The sequence below is a fragment of the Crocodylus siamensis genome, chromosome 7 (genome assembly GCF_052110815.1).
Source record: "Crocodylus siamensis isolate JL-2025a chromosome 7, ASM5211081v1, whole genome shotgun sequence".
NCBI lineage: Eukaryota > Metazoa > Chordata > Crocodylia > Crocodylidae > Crocodylus > Crocodylus siamensis.
In genome coordinates this window covers 97734709-97756109 of record NC_143401.1, presented here as the reverse complement: position 1 = coordinate 97756109, position 21401 = coordinate 97734709, and the positions used below count along the sequence as shown (strand labels likewise).

The window sequence follows — 21401 nt, the reverse complement described above, 5'->3', positions numbered from 1 at the left end:
ACAACTTCCTACGCGACTGACACCAGGTTGCATTTCCTAAACATGGTTCATCAATCACACTGGCCCCCTGGCAAGGTTGAGGAGTGAGGGGAATCAGACCCCCAAGGTGCTTAATAACCATCTTGAGCAGAAATCACTCCCAAAACCCAGCAAATTTCCCTGAAAGCAATGGAGGAACTTACCTGAGCCAGAACTCTCCCCAGATAGCTGCCATGATACATGGGTGAAGCCATACCCTATCTTACAGCCTCACACCTTTTAACAAAAGGGCCCTAATTCTGACTGGGGTGCCTGGGGACCACTGCAATACAAACCCATTTTGCTCAGACCCCTTCCTACACTTAATCTGGCCAGGGAACAAGTAGTCACCGGGAGGACTGAGCTTCACCCTTAATATCTGCAACCTGTTTTAGTGATCTTCCTAGGTTCCAATGTGTTGGGGCTCCCAGATCAAAAGGGCAGGTGGATAATACGATGCACAGCACATTTTAAGGCATGCCCGTTTGAAAGACTTGCTCCTCCCATTACCTTGTGTCATCTTGCACACTGAATTACATTAGATTCCTGGAGCAAGAGAGGGTCTTCATATGTGCCTCTGAAGTGCCACAGACATCTGGGGAGCGAGAGCTTGCACATGAAGACACAAGCAGCCCCGTGTCCTCTGCTTCTCTAAGGGGGTGCCTAAAGAAAACCCCAACCTAACCTTAAATAAACAAAGAGATGCTACCACCACCTTCTTCCCTGTGAGGTTCATTTGTGCAAGTCAAAGGCATTACACTGCTGCAGCTGGTAATCTTACACAGCTACAACAGCATAAACTCCTCCATGGAGGATGTAAAGGTCTGATGCATTTCCATACACTGCGCCTGCCCTCCGCTGAAGTGGCAGTTTGCTACTGCTGAGTGCAGGTCATACCAAGAGTTTACCCACAGGCTAAGAGGAACCTAAAATTTTAGTGTCATTATAGTACTGCTGCAGCCCTAGTAGCGGAGGAAATAAGTTTGGCAATACCTTCTGTATTCCCAAACTGGAAGTTGGTCCAAATAAGATAGCAAACCTTCATGCATCTCCTGAAAGTGTAGGTCTATTTTATATAAACAAGGCCCAGTGAGGCCTGTAACAGAGCAGCCATAGAGGCTCTTCTCAGCTGGGGTTAGAGCCCCTCCCTGCTTCTCAAATCTTCCCAGACAGCCCGTTGAAGGGTGTGCAGGAAAGGGCCAAAGACCAAAGCTCTTGGAGCCCCCATGGCAGACTTGTGACACTAGCAGTGGTTGGGATTCATCTCCTCAATGGATAATGGGAAAGAAGTCAAATGTGTCAAAAAAAAGCTAAAGCTGCCCTTGGAGCTATGGAGCCCCTCGCTCTCCAGTCACGTTTTAAGAAGGATGTGGAGAATTTAGAGAAAGTCCAGAGACAGGCAACAAAAAATCATAATGGACTTGGAAGGCATCCTACGAGAGGCTGACAGAGCTGGGCATGCTCAGCTTCTGGAAACGGTGCTTAAGAGGGGACATGAGAATAGTCTGCAGTACTTGCAGGGCTGCCATCCAGAAAAGGGAGGAGAGCACCCCTTCACTCCTGCTGCAGCGAGGAGGACGCAGACCAAAGGCCTGAAGCTACAACAAAGCAGGTTTAGGTTGGAGACCAGGAAACACCTCCTCGCTGCTGGAGCAGGGAGCCTGTGGGAGAGACGCCAGGGAAGATGTGGACTCTCCACCACTGAAGGGGTTCGAGAAGAGGCTGGGCAGCCTGTAGCCAGGGGTGACCTAGGCATAGTTATGCCCATCTTCGTCTACGGGTATTTCCCATGCTTGTGGGCACTGGCTGCAGCCCAGGCTGGGGATGGGGATGGGGACTGGGCTGTACCAATGCTCCTGCTGGGACTCAGCCCCGGAGGGTCTTGCCCCCACGCTCAGGCTCAGACTGATGCTGCATTTGGGGTCAGGAAGGGATTTTATCCCATGGTCAAACTGGTACAGACTTGGGGGGCTTCCTTCCTCTGTAGTGGGGGCCCTTCTCTTGGGATCGCTCAAGCATTTCTTAATGACCTTTGGAGCAGCAGGACATTGCCCACCACGGTCCCCCTGCTTTCCCTGTGGCAGGTTTGATGTGCTGTCAGGGCTGACTGTAGGTTGGACAATAGATTAGTCAGGGACAGTTTAGACAGGGCTGATCCTGCCTCGGGCAGGGGCTGGACTAGATGACCTCTGGAGGTCCCTCCCAGCCCTGCTTCTCTATGATTCATAGGTGAAGTGGCTCAAAATAATCTTACTAACTCGTGATGGGGAATTAGACTCAGCTATTTGTTCATGTCTGCCCTGAAAAAAACCTAGCTAACAAATAAAATGCAGATGCTACGTAAATGCTATGATCCATTCAGAGCATTTTTGCAAACAATTATTAAATGTTTAGGAATAACGTACCCTGGCAGTGTCTCTTAAAGCCAACCAGGCATTTCATTTGGCTTCAACTACCTAATAATTAGAAATGAAACATTTTACAGATATTTATCAACTCTATATAAATGGTCTAAAGCAAATCATGTGAGCTGTGAAACCCTAATACCCTCATTCCATCTGCTTTATTTTTAATGAAAAGGTTTTAAAGTAATAAGAAAAAACTAGTCTGGTTTTCATTAAATCAATAGGAGGAGGGACTGTCCTGGCACAGGATAAAAAGAACTGACAACTGAGGACCATGGGACAAAAAATATTCTATTTTTATTGGAGTTTTCATGAATATTTGATAAAGCACTCCAGTCTGGCTGCTACAGACAGACAGCTGGGGGAAATATGTGGGATTAACTTACTGCACCTGTATGGAAACTATGCCGTTACTTGTTTCGAGCTGTGCAGCCTCCCACCACAGAAATGAAGATGCATGCCATCACAGACAGTCGGAGGATGGGCTGGATCCTCCATTGTGCCAAGGCTCCAGGTTACTGGGGGCAAAGTCTGTTTCCAGAGGCAAACTCCTCCGACTGGTTTAAACGGAGCCGAGTCAGCATCAGCTGTCTAGCACCATCCTGGCCAAGAGTCTCGCAGCTCTGCCATTCCCACTCTCCGGGGGTGTGGAGGTCCCTTGTGATCTTATGGCAGTGGCATCAATTAAACCAGCTGCTCAATTAATCCAGCTGCAGCAAAGGCTTGGCAGAGCAACACAGGGAACCACAACAGACTTTCTGGTGAGTTTCCAGGCCTAACCCCTAACCATGAGCCAAGCATAGCTTGGCTGTGGAGGAAAACTAAGCCCTATGTAAAGGAAATTAGTTTAAACGATTGTTGCTTAACCAGTCTATTTGGATGTCCACACTCCAGGGTCTTGCATCTATTTAAAAAGGTGCCTTGCAAAGTCACAGCACACTTTTCATTTGCTAATACTTGATTTGTGTTCACTAAGCCTTTTCCCAAAATTAGGAGGAGGTTTATTTCTCATACAGCCCTTCATACAAGCCATGTGGAAGCTTTCAATTCAATGATACTTACACCAAAGTAATGGACCTTTCAAAAATGTAAATGATGAAAAGAAATCAGCTTTCATTGCTATATGGTTAACTGAATTAATTCCAACTGTGCTAATGCAGAAGGGGTTAAAGCATATGTTCTGCACACGCTTTTACCCCCCTACACAAATCCGTTCTGGATTGAGAAGGAACATGAGAAATTTAAACCCAAAAGGCAATTTTTACCTTTAAAGGAAACAGAAAACTGCTGAAAAGGGGGAGGAAAAGGGGGCAGCCGGGATGAAAATATTATCTCAACTGGAACTATAGTAAGGCAATAACTATCCCTCATACCACCCTACACGCTTGTGTATCTTATGCAATACATCATCGTATATAATTCATCTTTATTCATCTTTAGTCATAAAGGATGTGCTAAAATACTGTTATCTATGTAAAACACCTTTAAGTATTTTGGTCACTGGAAGGACAGGAGAAGGCTTGGCTACAGCAATTTCTAATTTGTAAAGTGAAGGCCTTACACTGCCCCCCTCCCCCCCACAGCCAGGCTGGAATGATAGACTTAGCAGATTTCTTCCCATATGGGTTATGCTGATAAGTACAATGCACTTCTATCTGAGGCATGTTTGGAGGCAACCTATAGAATCCCGTTTCCCCCGTTGGCAGAGGGCACTGGAGTGAGCGTCAGGTCTAAGGAAGACGGCAAACCCTGCGCGCCTCCAACTGCAAGCTATGCAGGGTTCTCCGGTGCTGGGCTGCTGCTGTCGCCCTCCAGATGTTTCACTGCACTGATTTTTCAGCTCTGATTCCACTGATCATACTGACACCCGAAATGCACGGTTCTAAGAACCGGGAAGTCACCAGCAGCTGCAGTCAGAGAACTACTGTTTAACAACGCTGCCCTCAGGAGAAGCAATCTGCATGGGAATGGACCCCCAAACTAGTATTTCTTCTACTCCTCTCCTATGCTTCTGAATGCCCCACTCTACCAGCAGTGGCTCAGAGGGATGTCTCCTCTGGGCATGTCTTGAACACTGCAAAAACCCAAGTGTTTCTCTGAGAGCAGAGGTGGTGCCCCCTCTCTCCCCTCACACACACCTGATCTGGGGCAAATGACTGCATCCTTTGAGATCCAACCACTGCCCCTTTCAAAGTCGGAGGGCTACAAACATTTGAAAAGACTGTACATATGCCTAAAGCTCAAGAGTTCATCTTTGCAACACCCGCGCTGCATGCAAAGGGCAGAGTAGAGACACTGCTTGGTCATCGAAACCAACCTTTTCTGTAAAAGACTGCATTGAGGAACTCTTCCGCTTGCCTCTCGAACCGAATGATTTTTGCTTGTTCTTGTCTAAGCAGAGCTTCTTGCCCAGCTTCCGAAGCTGGCTCATCCAGACTGACTAAGTGTTCCTGCAAAAATATTTAATGACATGTTTGTAAGATCTTATTCCCCCCTTCCTCACCCTGCATAAATTAATCACATGCAGCTAGCAGCGCTTAATAAAAAAAATAAAATGAAAAAGTATGTACACAATGGACGTTTTACAACAGCCAGTAGAACTGTCTTGATACTTCAGGTTTACATCAAAACCTGTATCAAATAAATAAAAGCACAAAATGTGATGTGCCACCAAGGCTAAAATATTAAATGCAAAACCAAAGAGACTTTTTAGTCCTCTTTCAAGTTTAACAGCACTATAGAAAATGTGAGCTGCGTAGGAAGGAGAAAAAGCTGAATGTTTCACCTTGTGTCTGGCCAAGAACCTGGTTTTTGAACACATGGTCCTCACCGAGCACTTTTAATTTTCTATGAAAGAGCTGCTGAGGACAGAACACAGAAAAGAATCGCACCTCGCCCCCTCATACTGCACTGTGTCCATGCAAAGCGAGCGCTGAATGACTATGTATGTGCAACGCCAGGCTGTCAAGACTCACAATAGCAACTTTTAAATGGAGTAGGTCTTGTAGATTCACAATATTACCAATAATCGGAACAAACAGAAGAGCCACAAGCTCTTTCAAGTCCTTGCACAACACGACTGAAAGCAGCTGTTTGATTTCCAGAATGTTTCAGCACAAAAAACGTCACTAGTGTAAAACTCGTTCTAATTTATTGTTCCTGTACTTTACTCTTCCATTATGAAAATAACCTCACCTGTGACCACACATCTACTTCTTGTGCGCATGGATTACAATTCTTGTTGTACAGGCACAGATCAGCTTGCCCCTGCTCCCCTCCAGGCCATTTGGGGGGTTCTCTCAACATCTGCACGGCCCCAGCTGCCAGAAGACACCAGCTACACATAACTTGTAACCCATTCATTCACAGAGGATGTGGAAAGAGTGGGTTTCAGCACATCTGTGGCACGTGTTGTCTCTGGGAGGCATAACAGAGCCATCCTGAACAACCAGCCCAGAGAACGGATGGCCAGGCAGAGCAGACCACACATCACGTCTCATGGCACGTGAAATACTGGGGACTCTGGCCATGAAGACATTGAGCCCTTAGGTTTCTATATTCATATGCAGCACTTTCTCCTATTAAAGATGACTTTCCAGACTTACAAAACCTACAAACCAGAGAAACTGGGTGTGCCAAAGGTTTAAGGAATGGGAAGGGGGAGAAGAGCAGGTAGGCCTAGGTGTTTCCCACGAAGGTACGCTACCGCATTGATAAGGATCTCCGAAGGAAGCAGAGCTACACAGGGAGCATTTCGTCCAAGCTGAAGATAACCCAAACCAGTCAGCCTCCACAAGAGAAGATACTAGCTCACTTGCAGATAAATCGCTTTTAGATCACACCCACTAAAAAGTGCGTCCGAACTGTAATCACACTGCGACAGAGCCATATCAGCAAACCCCCTGGCACACTATTGGCACTACATACACATATGTGAGAATAAAATGATTTCACACCCATTTAACTGAAAAAGTTGACCAGAATTTCACCATGAACAAAAATCCACGTGGAAAAATAAGCCTGCCACATATCGCTCCACATGAAAATTATTTTTCAGTGAGACCTTCTTAAACAAAGACCGACAGATGTGCACTATCTTTTTGCAAGCTTTATCTCTGCACATTACAAAGCGTAATGCAGGCTTGAGGAAGGGTGAGAAAAAACAACAACATGTAGAGAAAAATGTTAGCCCAGGTTATGAAGGATCAACAGTCTTTCAAGCAAGAGTGCGTTTAAGACAGTGGCTCTCAAGCCTTTCAGACTCCAGGCACTCCTCGGAAAAAGCTGGCTCTTCACTTTCACTTGTTTTTTGACTATAAAAAAAAAAAAACAAGAGAGCAATTCTTCTGTTCCTAATAACTCAGAAAGACAGCAGGGCAGAATGCTTTTCACATTATGGATATGAAATCCCTGGTTTTATCCAATGAATCATATGTATGTGTTTGTGCACTTAACAGGGCTAAGTGATAGCGTGTGGCAGCCCCCGACACCCTTAAAAGGATCTCGTGGCACCCCAGGGTGCCACAGCACCCTGGTTGAGAATCACGGGGGTTACAATAAAGCAAAGTCAGCCTAACAATCACCTTTTTGTGTTTAAAACCAAGAAGAAAAAAATGGAAAAATGTTTGCACAAAAAATGCTATTAAACCAGAAATGAATCTCGTCTTAGCATTTCTATAGTGCCTCTCACTGCAGTACCTACGCAGCAAACATGTAGGCCAAGTACAGACAGTCAAGACGCCTGAGGCTGAATCGATTCAATCTTCACAGGTTAGTCTAAGCTACGGAGATTGAACCGATAAGCAAGTGAACAGACATTCACTTTTGACCCCGGAAATGCAGCAACATGTTTGCAGTGGTCGACACCAGAAGCCAGAGGCCACTACAGCACACCTCCCTGCTGGGCTGGAGCAGACAGCCTAGGCCAGCTAGCCAGCCCACCCTGTGAGTGGGGAGGTGCAAAGCATCTGGTGGACCCTGTTGGACTGTGAGTTAACTTAAATCTGGAAGGGATCTGGGACAGAAGTGCAATAAACCAATTTAACCTAAATCAGTTCAGTCTGATACTATGTCCATCCAGGTTTATCTTAAACTGGTTTCAGCCATTTGGATAGTGGTCTATGTGCACTGAACTTCTGTTGCGTTACAGATGTGAACTTGTTTCAAATCACTTATACCGGTTTATATGTAACTTCTGTTCCTAGCTCCAGAGGAGACCAGGTGATTTTTCATTTCACTTTAAGAGGAAACTCTTCAGCATGAAACACAGAGGTTCACTCATGCAGCTCCTGCTCAAGTTACCTAGCATCCTCTGGCTCAAACCCAAGGACTGGTGGGGAAGGCATATTTCCAACTCACCCGTGGTCCCAGCCAGCTACTCACAACTGAAGAAGACTTCATCCCTGTCAACGTGATCCCACATTTTGCCCATTATTTGATTTACAGGAAAGTGAAAGTGCACCAAAACAGAACAGTTCAGTTTTCCTGATTACGTTCCTTCAGGCAATTAAGGAACATCAAATACCATTAAATGAGAAGAGTGATGGAGCCTAGCAGGTCTCTCTTCAGAAATACAGTTCAGTGGCAGTGTGCACTGACATAAAACAACTATAATTTACATCATTCAAATACAGGTGTGGCATTAAATACAACCACAATAACTTTTTCTAACCTGTTCTGGATAGCATCAAGTTACTAGGGGACTACAAAGGCTTTCTACAGAGACAAAGAATGGTGCAGAAGATGCTGAGATCATGGGACCTTCCATGAACCTCTGATTAAAGGGCCCCTTGATCTGTTTCAGGAAAAATATTTTTCCAGGATGGATCCATGTGTAAGTTTTGGGATTGGAAAACACAGTATACATGAGCACCAACATGAACCTCATGCACCACCAGACATTCTGCAGAATTCCCTTGCATTTTCAGGACCACAAAAATCAAGTCAGACAAATTCCTTCTCAGCTCAATTATTCATTTCCCTACTTTTTAATTAACAGAACCACCATTATTCCAGCCTCTTTAAGAGATGACCTAATAAACTCTGGATAGGTTTGGTGCGACTGTTTCAGAGCAAAATGTACTTTTTTATTTTAAATTTAGCACAGCTGATCAGTTCACTTGCCTTTCCACCAGCTTCTTCCTAGTAGCCATATTCAGGAATATTTTTATCCCATCCTTTCAATTTCCCAAGTCCTAAATTCTGCCAGCAAAAGTTAAAATCACAAGATGTCACTACCTGGCAATGGAAGTTAGTACAAGTTTTGAAACAGGAACAGTATGAAAAAAAAATTACACTGTTAGATCCGCTTTGTGACAGCATACAACACAGCACATACAAAGTCCATTTTGGTCCCACCTCTTCAATATTCCAAAATATTAATGGGAAAAGCACTGTTTGTTTGCTGATATCTTTTGTTGGATCAACTACACATTTGGGAGAGATGTTAGACAAGCTTTAGCCCACAAAATGCCCTTCAGTTCAGGTTGGAGTGGTCAGGTCTAACATGTCTCAAGTAGAAGTTTGGTAATACCTTTTATCGGGTCAACTAAACCTTTTCCATGTCGTTCCTGGACTATTGCGGCTACAGTGTGCCACCAAATGCTGCCAAATGTTACCACCATCCCAACTCTGTGGGCCATATACAATCCTTTTGTGGACTGGAGATTGCCAACCCCAGATTTAGACCATCTTTCTAAACAGTGGCAGGATCAAGAATAATTACACCTTCCCTGACAGCTGTTTTGTCTAATCCAGTTTCCAATGAAGAAGATCGAACAACTTGCCTAGGGAGCCAGTCAGTGCTTTACTACATCAGAATGACATTAAATGGTTTTCCAAATTCAAAACCACTCTGACTTAACTGGGCCAAGAACACTCAATATCTTGCACTAAGTGCATTCAAAACTAAAAATTAAACAAAAAGTGTGGGATGTTCATATTAATTTGTGTTAATGTAGACAATGAGAGAAGATATGACAGAGGTCTGCAAAATCCTCTTCTGGACCAAGTGCAGACAGAACTGCTGTTCACCAAGTCCCAGAACACCAGAACAAGGGGGCACCCACTGAAACAAGTAGGTACCAAGTTTCAAACTAAAAATAAAAAGTACTTCTTTACGCAACGTGTCGTTAACTCGTAGAATTCATCACCCCAGGAGGTGGTGGAGGCAGAGAGCAGAGCCAAGTTCAGCAAGGGACTGGATTAATTCGTGGAAGCTCAATCTATTTAACGGCTGTTGAACAGAACAGTTGAAGAGGTTTCCTCTGGCATCTCTCAAACAACACGAGGTGCATGGCAGGGAGGGGATTGAACACTGGAGAGCTATCCAGTTCAGCGCTCTCCCTCTGCAGACAGGACACCGAGCTAGATGGACCATTGCTCTGCCCCAGGTTGGCTCTTCTTATTTTCTAATGCAGGACTATTAGGATTTCTCCTGACCTGAGCTGGCAGTTCTACCACAAGCGACTCTGTCAGATTTTCATCTGTCCATGTCAGATTGTTTCACAATCAAGCAATATAAGAATTGACAGTTCAGGGGCCAGAGATATTTTTAAAATTAAAATTCAGAAATAACCCCGAAGCATGCAGGGCACTGTATATTGCAGTAAACCAGCTAAAATGCACTACAAATCCACCACAACTATCAGAGATCTAGAGCATCAAAACAGCATTCGGACCCATCTGCAGATGTTTCATTTGCTAATTTAAATTCTTCTGGGAGTGAATGCTTTGATGTGATCAACAGCAGCAGTGCTTTAGGAGTACCAGCCTTCAGGTGTGCTCTTCCACCAAGGACTCAAGGTTCATTCAAAGCCACAAAGTCTGATGACCAAATCATTCCTGAAGTGAAGGGGATGGGACCACCATTCATGGGCAGGCAATTTGGAATAAGATAAGTGCTTTAGAAAGCATCTGCCAGGCTGGTGTGGCTTGCTAGTGAGCTGCCATTTCATTCACCTTCATGCATCAAGGTCATTTTACTGGAGCTGGCAAGGACTGGCCTTTACACTTATCACCGCCAAAGGGATAACTTCCCTTAGCATCTTCTTCTCCTTCATGCTACGTTTATAGTATATATTCCACCAGTTATTTAAAGTATACTTTAGCTTCCTACATTTCTTGTTCTGCTCTCACCCACTAATGAGAATAATTAATTCTTCTCTTTTTTTTTTTTTTTTATATATTTCCTTGCATTGTGTAGCTGTAGAACGCATAGGCTCAGTGCTCAAGCTTTCTTCAAGGGCCTGTTCTCCAAAGCTTCCCTTCCCCACAGCTCGGGTGCTCTCTCTTCAGTTCACTCCAATCTTCTTCAAAAGCATCCAGCCCCAAATTGGGTGTCAGACTCCAATTAAAACCAAAGCAGCAAAGCAAGATGATCTAATTTTATATTAAATAAATGTTCTTAATAAAGTTTCAAGCAGTGCTGTCGTGTTGCAACAATTTATTATCAAACATTTTTAAGTCATAGGTAAGCAAACATGATCCCAGTTATTAAGGATACTGCCCTCAAAAAGGGTACTTTGATTTTTTGCAAACAAGTGATCGATGTGGAATAAGCTGTTCGGCAAGTCTGAATGCAAACTGCACTGCGCACATTCTTAGAAGTAAAAGACTTGTGAAATAATCTTGCTCTCATTCTACTAGAACCGGGCGATGAAGGTGGTGGGGGCAGAACACTAGGTTTTGAGAAAGTCTTCAGATTGTCAAGTAAGAATTAGCCAAGATGGATTATACATGATAATACTGTGCATTTACTCCAACGAGGATGAGAAGGCTGGGGTGCGAAGGCACATATTCTCCTGTGTGCATGTGTGGGGTGCATGCATATGGCTGGGGCAGTAGTTCTTTATAACACTGCTCTCCTGATCACTAAAGCTGGTGCCTCTATCATATGTTGTAGTGCCTGATGCAAGGAAGGCCCTATGATAACTTCATTTTAACATGCTCTAGAGAAACCGGATGCTTCCCTATGAAGTCCGGCAAGTTGTGAGCACCCCCAAAGTTTACAAGACCTTTCCCAGCAGCCTGCTCCTTTCTGGCTGAATATTTCATAACCACCCATTTTTACATTTCACCATCTCAGCCCCTTTCTCCAATGTATCGAAGCTAGGCTGCACTTGAACGGTATTCCCCTCTGAATATCACATAATTGGCACATTAGCTTAGTGTGCTCCACCCTCCAACTCAAAGGGATGGCTACCAATAAATTAATCTTGGTAGGATACTTCAATTAGGAAGCAGACGGTTTTTTTTCCTTTTAAAAATGCATGCGATTGAATCTGATTGTCTGTGAAAGCAAGAGGCCGACTGCACCTCCCAGAGCAGAGAGTGGGGCAGGCGCTGCCTTGACAGAGCTCTGATCAGGACCACCTGGACCTTGACTCTCCCAATCAAGCTAAGTGATGCTAAGTGACTGCTATGGGCCAACGAAGACAGATGCGCTAGTTTTTACTTTTGTTCCACTGCTGGTGGGAGATAACGGCACCAGTTTGCTTCCCCACCTGCTCCCCAGACCAAAGTGGTGGCAATGACAATTCATCAAAGGTGGATTGGGAAAGGAGAGGGGTAGAGACCAGACCCATAAAGGGCTGAAGAACTGGCTACAGCCATTGTGCTCCAGGCTGCAATGTCAGTGACACTGCTCTAGTCTTCTGGGACTAGCACCAAGTGTCCCAAGCTCCCTTCCAGTGGATGCGGCTAAACCGAGCAAACAGACCTGCTGGGGGAAGGGGAAGGAGTTCAGATCACACAGCACTGGGGCCAGCCGAAATCCCACTTCCCTAAGAGGGCACGGAAGAGTGACAGCAGTCACAGAGATGGCAGCCTGGAGCGCCCTAAAAAAGGAGCAGATGAAGACGCAGTTCCACAACTTTGCTGCAAGGAGGGAATTTAAAAGGCAGTTCTTGCGATCTGCAATTCAGCCAAAGGCTGTTAGCTGCAGGTATATGCACTGCCCTGGGGGAAACCGTGCCCATTTCATCTCCAGGGAGATTTTACTTGAACAAATCCACTACGTAGCAGTAACTGCACCGCAGAACGCCTTGCAAGGAGCACGCGCTAAGAACGCCAGCCGTGGTTGGAAACGTTACAGACTCCACGGGAAGGAGAGGAAAAAAAGCACTCGAGTGACACTCCACTCAGCCCCGTTAACTCTCTCTCTGCCATGCCAGCCAGACTCAACTTCACTCTCCGCCCGCCCACGCTTTGCAGCCTTGAGTCCCTGCAGCGTTCGAACCCCTTTTGTTTGCACCATGACTCTGTTCCCGTCTCTAAAAACCGGCTGTGACCAACTGGACCAGAGCACCCCCCCCCAGCCCAGGCCCGGCCTTGTTTACATGCTTCCCTCACCTGCTTAAACACACCCTGCAGCATAATGGGTACAGCAATGCCCCACAGAGAGCTAACCTTTGAGGCACGTTAACTTCAGCACTTGAAGAGCTCCATCATGCTGCTTTACACAGCCACCAAGCACTCTGCGCAGCTGGGAAGGTGTGGATACCAGGGGGAAAAAACCCCCAAAACCAAAACCCAGCATGGTGTGTTCACAACACAGCAGGGAAATCCAAGCTTTCAACAAATGGCTGTTTACAGCCTGAAAGGAAGCAGAGGATTGTCCCCAGTCTGAACACCATATTGCAGGCTTGAATTTAACCTTCGCCTAGCAATCCGAGACCTTTTCAACCTTCACTTCTGCAGCACTGTTTGCTTACAGCCAACCCAAATTTCACCAGCCTCTCTCCAATGTGCAAATATGCTCAGCTCAGCGGCTTCAACACCCCAAAGCTCAGTGGACTCTCCTAGCCTCTCACCAGCTCCCGACCACAGGGACAAGCACCCTTCCTGGTGTAAAATCCACTGGCTTCAATGGAACTGCAGCAAGGAGGATTTTTTTTCATGAAGTTTTTTTTTCAGGAGATGACACCAGTGCCCACAGTTGTACAATGTTACTCTAAACACACAAACGAGTCTCAGACCTCATTGTGCTGGCCGGGGTCTCTGACCGGAAAACAAAGTGCCTTTCTCTGAAATCCGTTCAGAATCAATGCTTTTTTCCTCCGAGAGCCTCAGTAAAAAGCTTTTACAAAAATAAATGGGAGCTCAATATGTAGTGAGCACCCAGGCTACTGGCAGACAGGAGCCAACAGCAAAAAACAGCGCAGCATTTCCTTTTAGCACAAGCCACACTGTCCTGAGCAATAGCTGTTGCAGAGGAAAGGGTTTTACAAACACTCAAGAAGTGCTGGGGGGAACCTGTTGCCAGCCCACACGGTGTATTACAGTACACAGTTGCTTCGCACAGGAAGGAGTGGGAGCAGGGAGGACCAGCTAACTAGGTTTCACTGACAGATGAGCTTTCCTGCCTACACAACAGAGTAACCGTGTGTGTACACATGGCTCGAGCAGCAACTGCAGGCTGAGCCACGCTGCAAGCATGGCTACAACGTGCTTACAAAAGGCTTGCCAGCACCCTGCGTGGACACAGACGGTTAGTCCACATGCAGGCCAGGACCTGGTCAGAAACATAGTAAAAAAAAAAAAAACAACCTGCTTCGCAGACAAATCTCTTGTTACAGAGACATGGCCAACAAGATGGTCTGCCGTGGCCTGCAGTCACCCTGGTCTGCGTTGCTATCTTGCAGGTTAAGGCAGTCACTTGCTCACGCCACCCTTCAACCTCCCCTCCAAAGGGCCGGGCAACCCACGCCCTTCTTCCCTACACGTCCTCTCCGACAGACCGAGAAGGGCTCGCACACACAAACATCAAAACCCCACAGCACTGCACACCGCACACGCAGGGAAGTTACAGAGAAGACAACACACAGTGGGCAGGAACGTGCATGAGGGCTCCCCCAGTGTAACTGGGCAGGGAGGGAGTGGAGGGGGAGTTTGCAAATCTTCCTCTAACTATACACCTAGATCACTAGGAGAAGCAAAAACACACTCCACAACTACTAGCTTGACACAGCTGCATTATTACCTTCACTTTTTCTCTTCTCAGGCAGCAGAAAAGACAATTTTCATCAAAAGACCAATCAGAAACACCTTCGGGCTCACAGTCTGTAAATCAGAGGAATAGCAAATTACTTAATATTCATAAAACACGACATAGCTGGTGCCAGAGAGAAACACCACTTTAAATACCTGTTTCACAACATTCTTGCCTAGATTCTGCAGATGCAGGTGTGATTTCGGCCATATTTCTAAATCCCAGATTACTAAACTACCCACATTTGGTCTACACACAACGAAACTGGGGGGGTTTTGATTTTTTTTCCCCAAGCAACACCAAATCCACTGCCAGCTACATAAAGATGAACGCACACTCATTAGTAATTTTAGCCAATATGAAACTAACTGTGAGCACTGCCTGGGGGAGGGGAAAAAAGCATAAATCTCCACGGTAACACACATTTTCTAGAGGCAGAGCTGGGGTTGCTTCTGTCATTAGAAATGCAGAACAAGACACAAAAATAGAGATTGAATACCTTTAAACAAACTGAGATCTTTTAATAATCCAGGTCCAAACAGCCCTTCTAGAATACTTTCAAACCCTAAAAGCAAAGAAAAGAATTGTTAGCTTTCTAGATTAAGAACGTCACTGCCAGAATATTTACAATAGCAGGTCTATATTTATCTGTTCCCAGAACAGATCTGAACGTGTTTTCTCCTAGTACTCCCAAGATGTACCGTGAATTGAGGACTGAACTGCGGCACATCACAACAGCATCTTGGGTCTGCTTCAACCCCTGCACTTTCACAGCCAACTGGACTCAATAAAGAGCAGTGGGGGGCACTAACAGAAATCATTATGATAAGAAAAAGGCAAGTTTTAGCTTCCACAATGTGCTGCGCAATTCCAGGCACTTTTCTTTTAAAAAAAAAAAAAGAAAAAAAGAAAAAGAAAAACCAAACCTGTTCTCACTAAAGCCTCCAAGTTCAGTGTCAAAAATATGTATTTTCCACGGTGCCAAGCCCTCCGGCAGCTTCTCCACAAACTGATTCTGTCTCCCGATTTCTTGGGGACAAAGATGATTCAAAAAGGACGGGGTTTGCAGCAATCCTATCCCATTCGAGAGAGAAATTCATGTTCCAGTCAGCGTCACGGCTCTGTGTTTTCAGGGAGCCCGATTTACTTGGCTGCTATGCTCTATGCCCTATTTTTTTAAGAGCAGAACAGGGATTTCAGGCCAATTTTAGCCTCTGCACAAGAAGACCGTCCCCCCTACATTGCTGCCACCATACGAGAACAGAAAGTCATGAATGCAACTCTTAGCAGCACCAAGTACATAGTACTAGAAGGAAGCGAACACTGCGAGTGCGTGGACTATACTAAAACAACGCTGGCAATTCAGTCCCCATCGTGCCTGGAAACATTTGTGCTGTAAGCAACACCCAAGATGATTGTAAATGGGAAAAAATTAAGACAGAATATTTTTCTTTGTTGCAGGTTTACCTGCTGCATTATAAAGCACCTTGAGCGTAGTTAGCTGGCCGGTTTGTGTGTGCGGACCTTTCAAACACAGCAGTAAGAGACGACGATCACTTCCGCGAGACGGTGAAACATGACTGCGGAGCTACCGAACCTGGCTGGAGGATTTAACAACCACCTGAATGCATTTCAGGGTCAAATTCAGACTGATGGCATCCCCTGGCAGAAAGCAACCATAAGGCTGCCCGCTCCCCAAGCGTAACGTCTCGGCCGATGTCACGACTTCCCTTGACACCGCCTGGGCAAAGTGCAAATGGAGACCTCGAGCGGCCCCGCTCTACCCATCAGATGCTGGCAACAGCTCCAGTGCAACAGCAGAAGCATTGACAACATCTGAGGTGCAAGGCAGGATCCTGGAAGCACTTTTACCATTTACTGCTACTTCAATGGCTAAACTGCAGCCAAGTTACAATGCCATCTGTGGCAGCACATCTAGCATCAAATATAATGCTAATATCCAGCACAAGTGCTAAGGAGGGGAACAAAAGTGGAAAATGGCAAGAGTGGCGCAGTCAAATGCAGATGAGAGTGAGGAGAAAGATCAGAGGCAAGGAGGGGGAGGGAAAGGGAAAGAAGAAATAAAAGATCTCATCAAACTGCACCTTGTCAGGCAGGCAAGCAGTACTGCCTCCAAAGAAAGCCAGTGCAGGCTTCAGGAAGTGGCAGGAACAATGGGGAAGGGCACACCCACCTGACCTGGGGGAAGAAAAATAGAAGAGTCAGGGTTTTGACCCTCATGTTTATCGTTCTGACCCCTCCACTATTACTCATGGATGACGAACCATCACCATCCGTTCCTGGCCTGACCACCGGACTCACCCGGCCAACCAACCTCAGTCCCTTTCACTTTTTTTGTTGTTAGGATCAAGGGAGCTTAGAGACTCGCCTCCAAACTCGCCACTCTTAAAATAGTAACTGCCAATGACGCATACCCCACAGCTTGTCATGCATGCAACAGCACACCGAAATCCCTGCCAAGTTTTACAGCTTGGATATTGTACAATCATAGTTTGCTAGCCCACTGTTCTCACTGATGTTAATGCCACTCAGTTTTTATTAATATTAAATATTGGATTTAGCAGTTGCATAGCAACGGCAGAACATCTTATGTGCAACGCTTGACATTAAAAAAGGCAAATAAGGGAAGTATGAATGTATTCAAAAATTATACTGAAGATCAAGTAGAACAGCCATGTAGCTCAACCAAAAAAAAAAAAAAAAAAGAAAGAAAGAAACAAAACACAACCCCGAGTGCAATACAGCAGAGACCGAGTAAGACCTGCCATGTTGCGTTTGATCACTTAGGACTCCAAAAAAGCATTTGTGCACAATGAATCATGCATAAAACAGTGGAAACTAAATTTTGAAATGGGAACTGTCTACTTTTTATAGTGTGATTTCCCTGCATTGTCACTGCTCTTAGAAGCTTGAAAAGAACATTTCTTTCCCCAGTGATTTTGTCCTTTTCCATTTGGCAGATGATATTTTCCCTGCATTTCAAATGGAACAAAATTAACATGGCTGCCTTTGTCAAATCCCATTTTTTATACCTTCATCGTCTATATTAGCGTTTGATAGTTCACAGCAGCAGAAGAGCAGGGCCAGTGGAAAAGTCACAGAATGAGAGACAATTAGAGAAGAGGGAGGGGAACAAAGATCCCATAATTTCAGGGCTTTTCCTGCAATTTTTGCCATTTCAAACAATGTTCCACAGAACTGAAGCTTCTATACTTTTGAAAAACCTCGACTATTGTTACAGACAACCAGCAGAGGATGAAATCAATTTATGGTTTTTATTCTTTATATTAATAATGCCCAAAAGGTTTTTCTTCAAATTTTACTGGATTTGTGTGTCCATTAGAAATTATATCTTGTCAAGTACAGAAGGCTCTATGGTGATAGAAAATTAGTAATATGAGAGAGTGAGCGAGCGAAAGAAAAAAAGAGCACGAGAATGAAAGAAAGAATGAGAATGAAAGAAAACTATGCTAGCTGCTTGGAGAACGGACTTTTATAATAAGCCTAATTTTCTTATATTGCTAACAACTTCCATTTGGAAATGCTATTTTAAGCATGAGAGTTAGCCTATGTGCACCAAGAAGATCTCTAGCAAAAACTAGGAGAAGTGGACATGACTGACATCCCCAGTTTGTAAAACTGTAAAAAAAAAAAAAATCCCAACATGCCAGCAGAAAGAAAAATCCCCCAAAATCACACATGAGCACACCTTTGTACATGCCCCATCACACTGTAAACTAAGAGGCTGTCGCACCATTACCCCAGCACAGAGCACTAAAAATAAATGTGAATTCTCTCCTCTGCACCCGTCCAGAGCTGCCCTCAGGGCCTGGACACGCTACGGGATCATAGGAAAGCAAGGCTGGAAGGGATCTCCTGAGGCCCCTCCGGTGCCCCCCCCCACAGCATGCCACGTGGTCCCAATGAAGCAGGTGGACAACCAAGTTTTCGGGCTCTGGCACATAGGCCCCTTTGCTTCTTCACTGAGACGCCCTTCTCTCTCAACCGTCTTTCCCACATTTCTGCTCCCCCCTGCTCTAACCCAGTAAGTTGACCATAGCAGACACAGCTAAGAACAGATACTCAGTCTACATCTCTTCCCTTTACTTCTAGCCTGTGGGTGGGTACCGGGGTAGGCGAGACGCCATGCACAAATGGGGATCAGGGAGCCATGATGCTAAGAGCAGTTTCAATAAACCATTTCTAAAGGGCGGTGGTGCAATACCTTAGTGAGAGGGCTAATCAGGTTGTCATGCCTCTGGCCCTCTTTTTAGACCTTGTGCTGAATTAAGAACACTTACCATGCTTATGCTATAGCAACAGCACTTAAAATAAGAGTGATGCAAAAGCAAAGACTAGCGAATCCTGCAAATTTTTCTCCCTCCAAGAGCTCAGAACCAAACACTCCAGCTACTTTAGCTGTATTCTTTTGTCCTCCTCTTCCAGACAAGTGCAAGGTGCTGTACCTGGGGAGGAAGAACCGGCACCATACCTACAGGCTGGGGAACTCCCTTCTCATCAGGGCAGAGGCAGGAAAGGATCTTGGAGTCATCATTGACTCCAAGATGAACATGGGCCGGCAGTGTGGGGACGCGGTCAGGAAGGCCAACCGCACCTTGTGCATCCACAGATGTATCTCGAGCAGGTCCAGGGAGGTGATCCTCCCCCTCTATGCGGCACTGGTCAGGCTGCAGCTGGAGGACTGTGTCCAGCTCTGGGCGCCGCACTGCAGGAGGGATGTGGACAGCATGGAGAGGGTCCAGAGGAGGCCACTCACATGATCCGGGGGGGCAGCAGGGCAGGCCTTATGGGGACAGGCTGCGGGACCTGAACCTGTTCAGCCTCCACAAGAGAAGGCTGAGGGGGGATCTAGTGGCCTGTTACAAACTAGTCGGGGGGACCAGCAGGCATTGGGGGAGTCCCTGCTCCCCCGAGCACGACCAGGAGTGACCAGGAATATCGGTCACAAGCTGGCAGAGGGTAGGTTTAGGTTAGATATCAGGAGGCGCGACTTCACGGTCAGGGTGGCTAGGATCCTCAAAAAGCTGGGAGACTGTGGTGTCGATGCCCACACGGTCAAATGGGTCGCCAACTAGTTGGAGGGCCGCACCCAGAGGGTGGTAGTGGATGGGTTCTTCTCGACCTGGAAGGATGTGGGCAGTGGGGTTCTGCAGGGCTCGGTCCTCGGGCCCGCACTGTTCAACATCTTCATCAGTGACTTGGACGAGGGGGTAGAAAGCACCCTGTTCAAGTTTGCTGATGACACTAAGATGTGGGGGGATGTGGGTGCACTAGAAGGGTGCAATAGGCTACAAGCTGACCTTGACAGGTTGCAACGGTGGGCGGATGAGAATAGGATGGGGTTTAACACTGATAAGTGCAAGGTGTTGCACATGGGGAGGAAGAACCGGCACCACACTTACAGGTTGGGGAACTCCCCTCTTGCCAGCACGGAGACGGAAAAGGATCTTGGAGTCGTCATTGACTGCACGATGAACATGGGCCGGCAATGTGGGGAGGCAGTCAAGAAGGCCAACCGTACCCTGTCATGCATCCACAGATGCATCTCGAGCAGGTCCAGGGAGGTGATCCTCCCCCTCTATGCGGCACTGGTCAGGCCGCAGCTGGAGTACTGCGTCCAGTTCTGGGCGCCGCACTTCAAGAGGGACGTGGACGATATGGAAAGAGTTCAGAGGAGGGCCACTCGTATGATCAGGGGTCAGCAGGGCAGGCCTTATGAGGAGAGGCTACAGGACCTGTACCTGTTTAGCCTCCACAAGAGAAGGTTAAGGGGGGACCTTGTGGCCTGCTACAAACTGGTCAGGGGGGATCAGCAGTTATTGGGGGAGTCCCTGTTCCCCCGTGCGCTGCCAGGAGTGACCAGGAATAACGGTCACAAACTGGCGGAGGGTAAGTTTAGATTAGATATTAGGAGGCGCTACTTCACAGTCAGGGCGGCTAGGGCCTGGAACCGGCTTCCAGGGGAAGTGGTGCAGGCTCCTAGCCTGGGGATTTTTAAAAGGAAGTTAGATGAGCACCTTGCCGGGGTCATCTGACCCCGGTGCTCTTTCCTGCCAAGGCAGGGGGTCGGACTAGATGATCTACCTAGGTCCCTTCCGACTCTAGCTACTATGAAACTATGATCCGGGACCAACTTCCAAGTGAAGTGGTGTTGGCTCCTACCCTGGGGGGCTTTAAGACAAGGCTGGACAATCACCTTGCTGAGGCTGTTTGACCCCAGTACTCTTTCCTACCATGGCAGGGGGTCAGACTTGACGATCTGCTCAGATCCCTTCCGACCCAACCAACTATGAAAATATGAAACTTCTCCAAGGTTTTTGCTGTCCCAAGATTATATAGGATTCCTCATCCTGCAATCCCATCTGCACACCTCCACAAGTCACATGGGCCGTGTCCAGACATGCAGGGGTATGCACTTGCAACAGCACAAATTGCTGCAGCATATGCCTCTCCACGTGCACTTTGCTGTGGGACAATTTGTCCCGCAATGGGCCAGCTGCCCTTGCCCAGGTCCTGGCTCTGCAGCCAGGGAGAGCTGGAGGCTGGGGCTAGTGCCATTGCTGCCCCAGCAGTCTTCCCTGGTGGCCTAGAATAGCAGGGGCACAGGTGGGGCAGCACGGAGGCCTGGCCGGGATTCAAAGAGTTGCTCTGCATGGCCTGGCCTCTGTGTACGCTGGTGCAGGCTTGTTGAGTTTGCATTGCACCATTTTTTGCTCCAGTTTTGTGGGGTTTTGTTGCTACTTAACATGTAGTGAATTTAGGACCCATGCCGCAAATCTGCAATACGGGACACATTTGAACATTCACCGGGTACAGTTTGCGGCACCACAAAAAGGTTTGTGGCACTGCAAGCCACACGTTTGCACATGGGGACCCACCCATGGAGTCCGACTGAACTCCATGGGACTCTCCAGGTACATGGAGATTCACTCTCACAGCCCAGATTA

The 21401-nt window shown here is 46.6% G+C and overlaps 1 protein-coding gene across 4 annotated transcripts in view; it reads right to left on the bottom strand.

Annotated features, from left to right (window-relative positions):
- LCOR (ligand dependent nuclear receptor corepressor) overlaps positions 1-21401 on the bottom strand; it is a 76667-nt gene that overhangs the window by 15813 nt on the left and 39453 nt on the right. For 2 of the 4 annotated variants that reach the window (XM_090056889.1, XM_090056886.1), the window contains exons 2-4: positions 14912-14977; positions 14404-14483; positions 4741-4873 (exon numbers count right to left, since the gene is read on the bottom strand). Coding sequence is in view for 2 of the 4 variants with exons in the window: in XM_090056886.1 (XP_089913012.1) it covers positions 4741-4873; positions 14404-14483; positions 14912-14977 (279 nt within the window). In the remaining 2 variants the exon portion in view is untranslated. The remainder of the gene's footprint in view (positions 1-4740; positions 4874-14403; positions 14484-14911; positions 14978-21401) is intronic. The other 2 variants (XM_090056888.1, XM_090056887.1) reach the window with 1 other exon arrangement.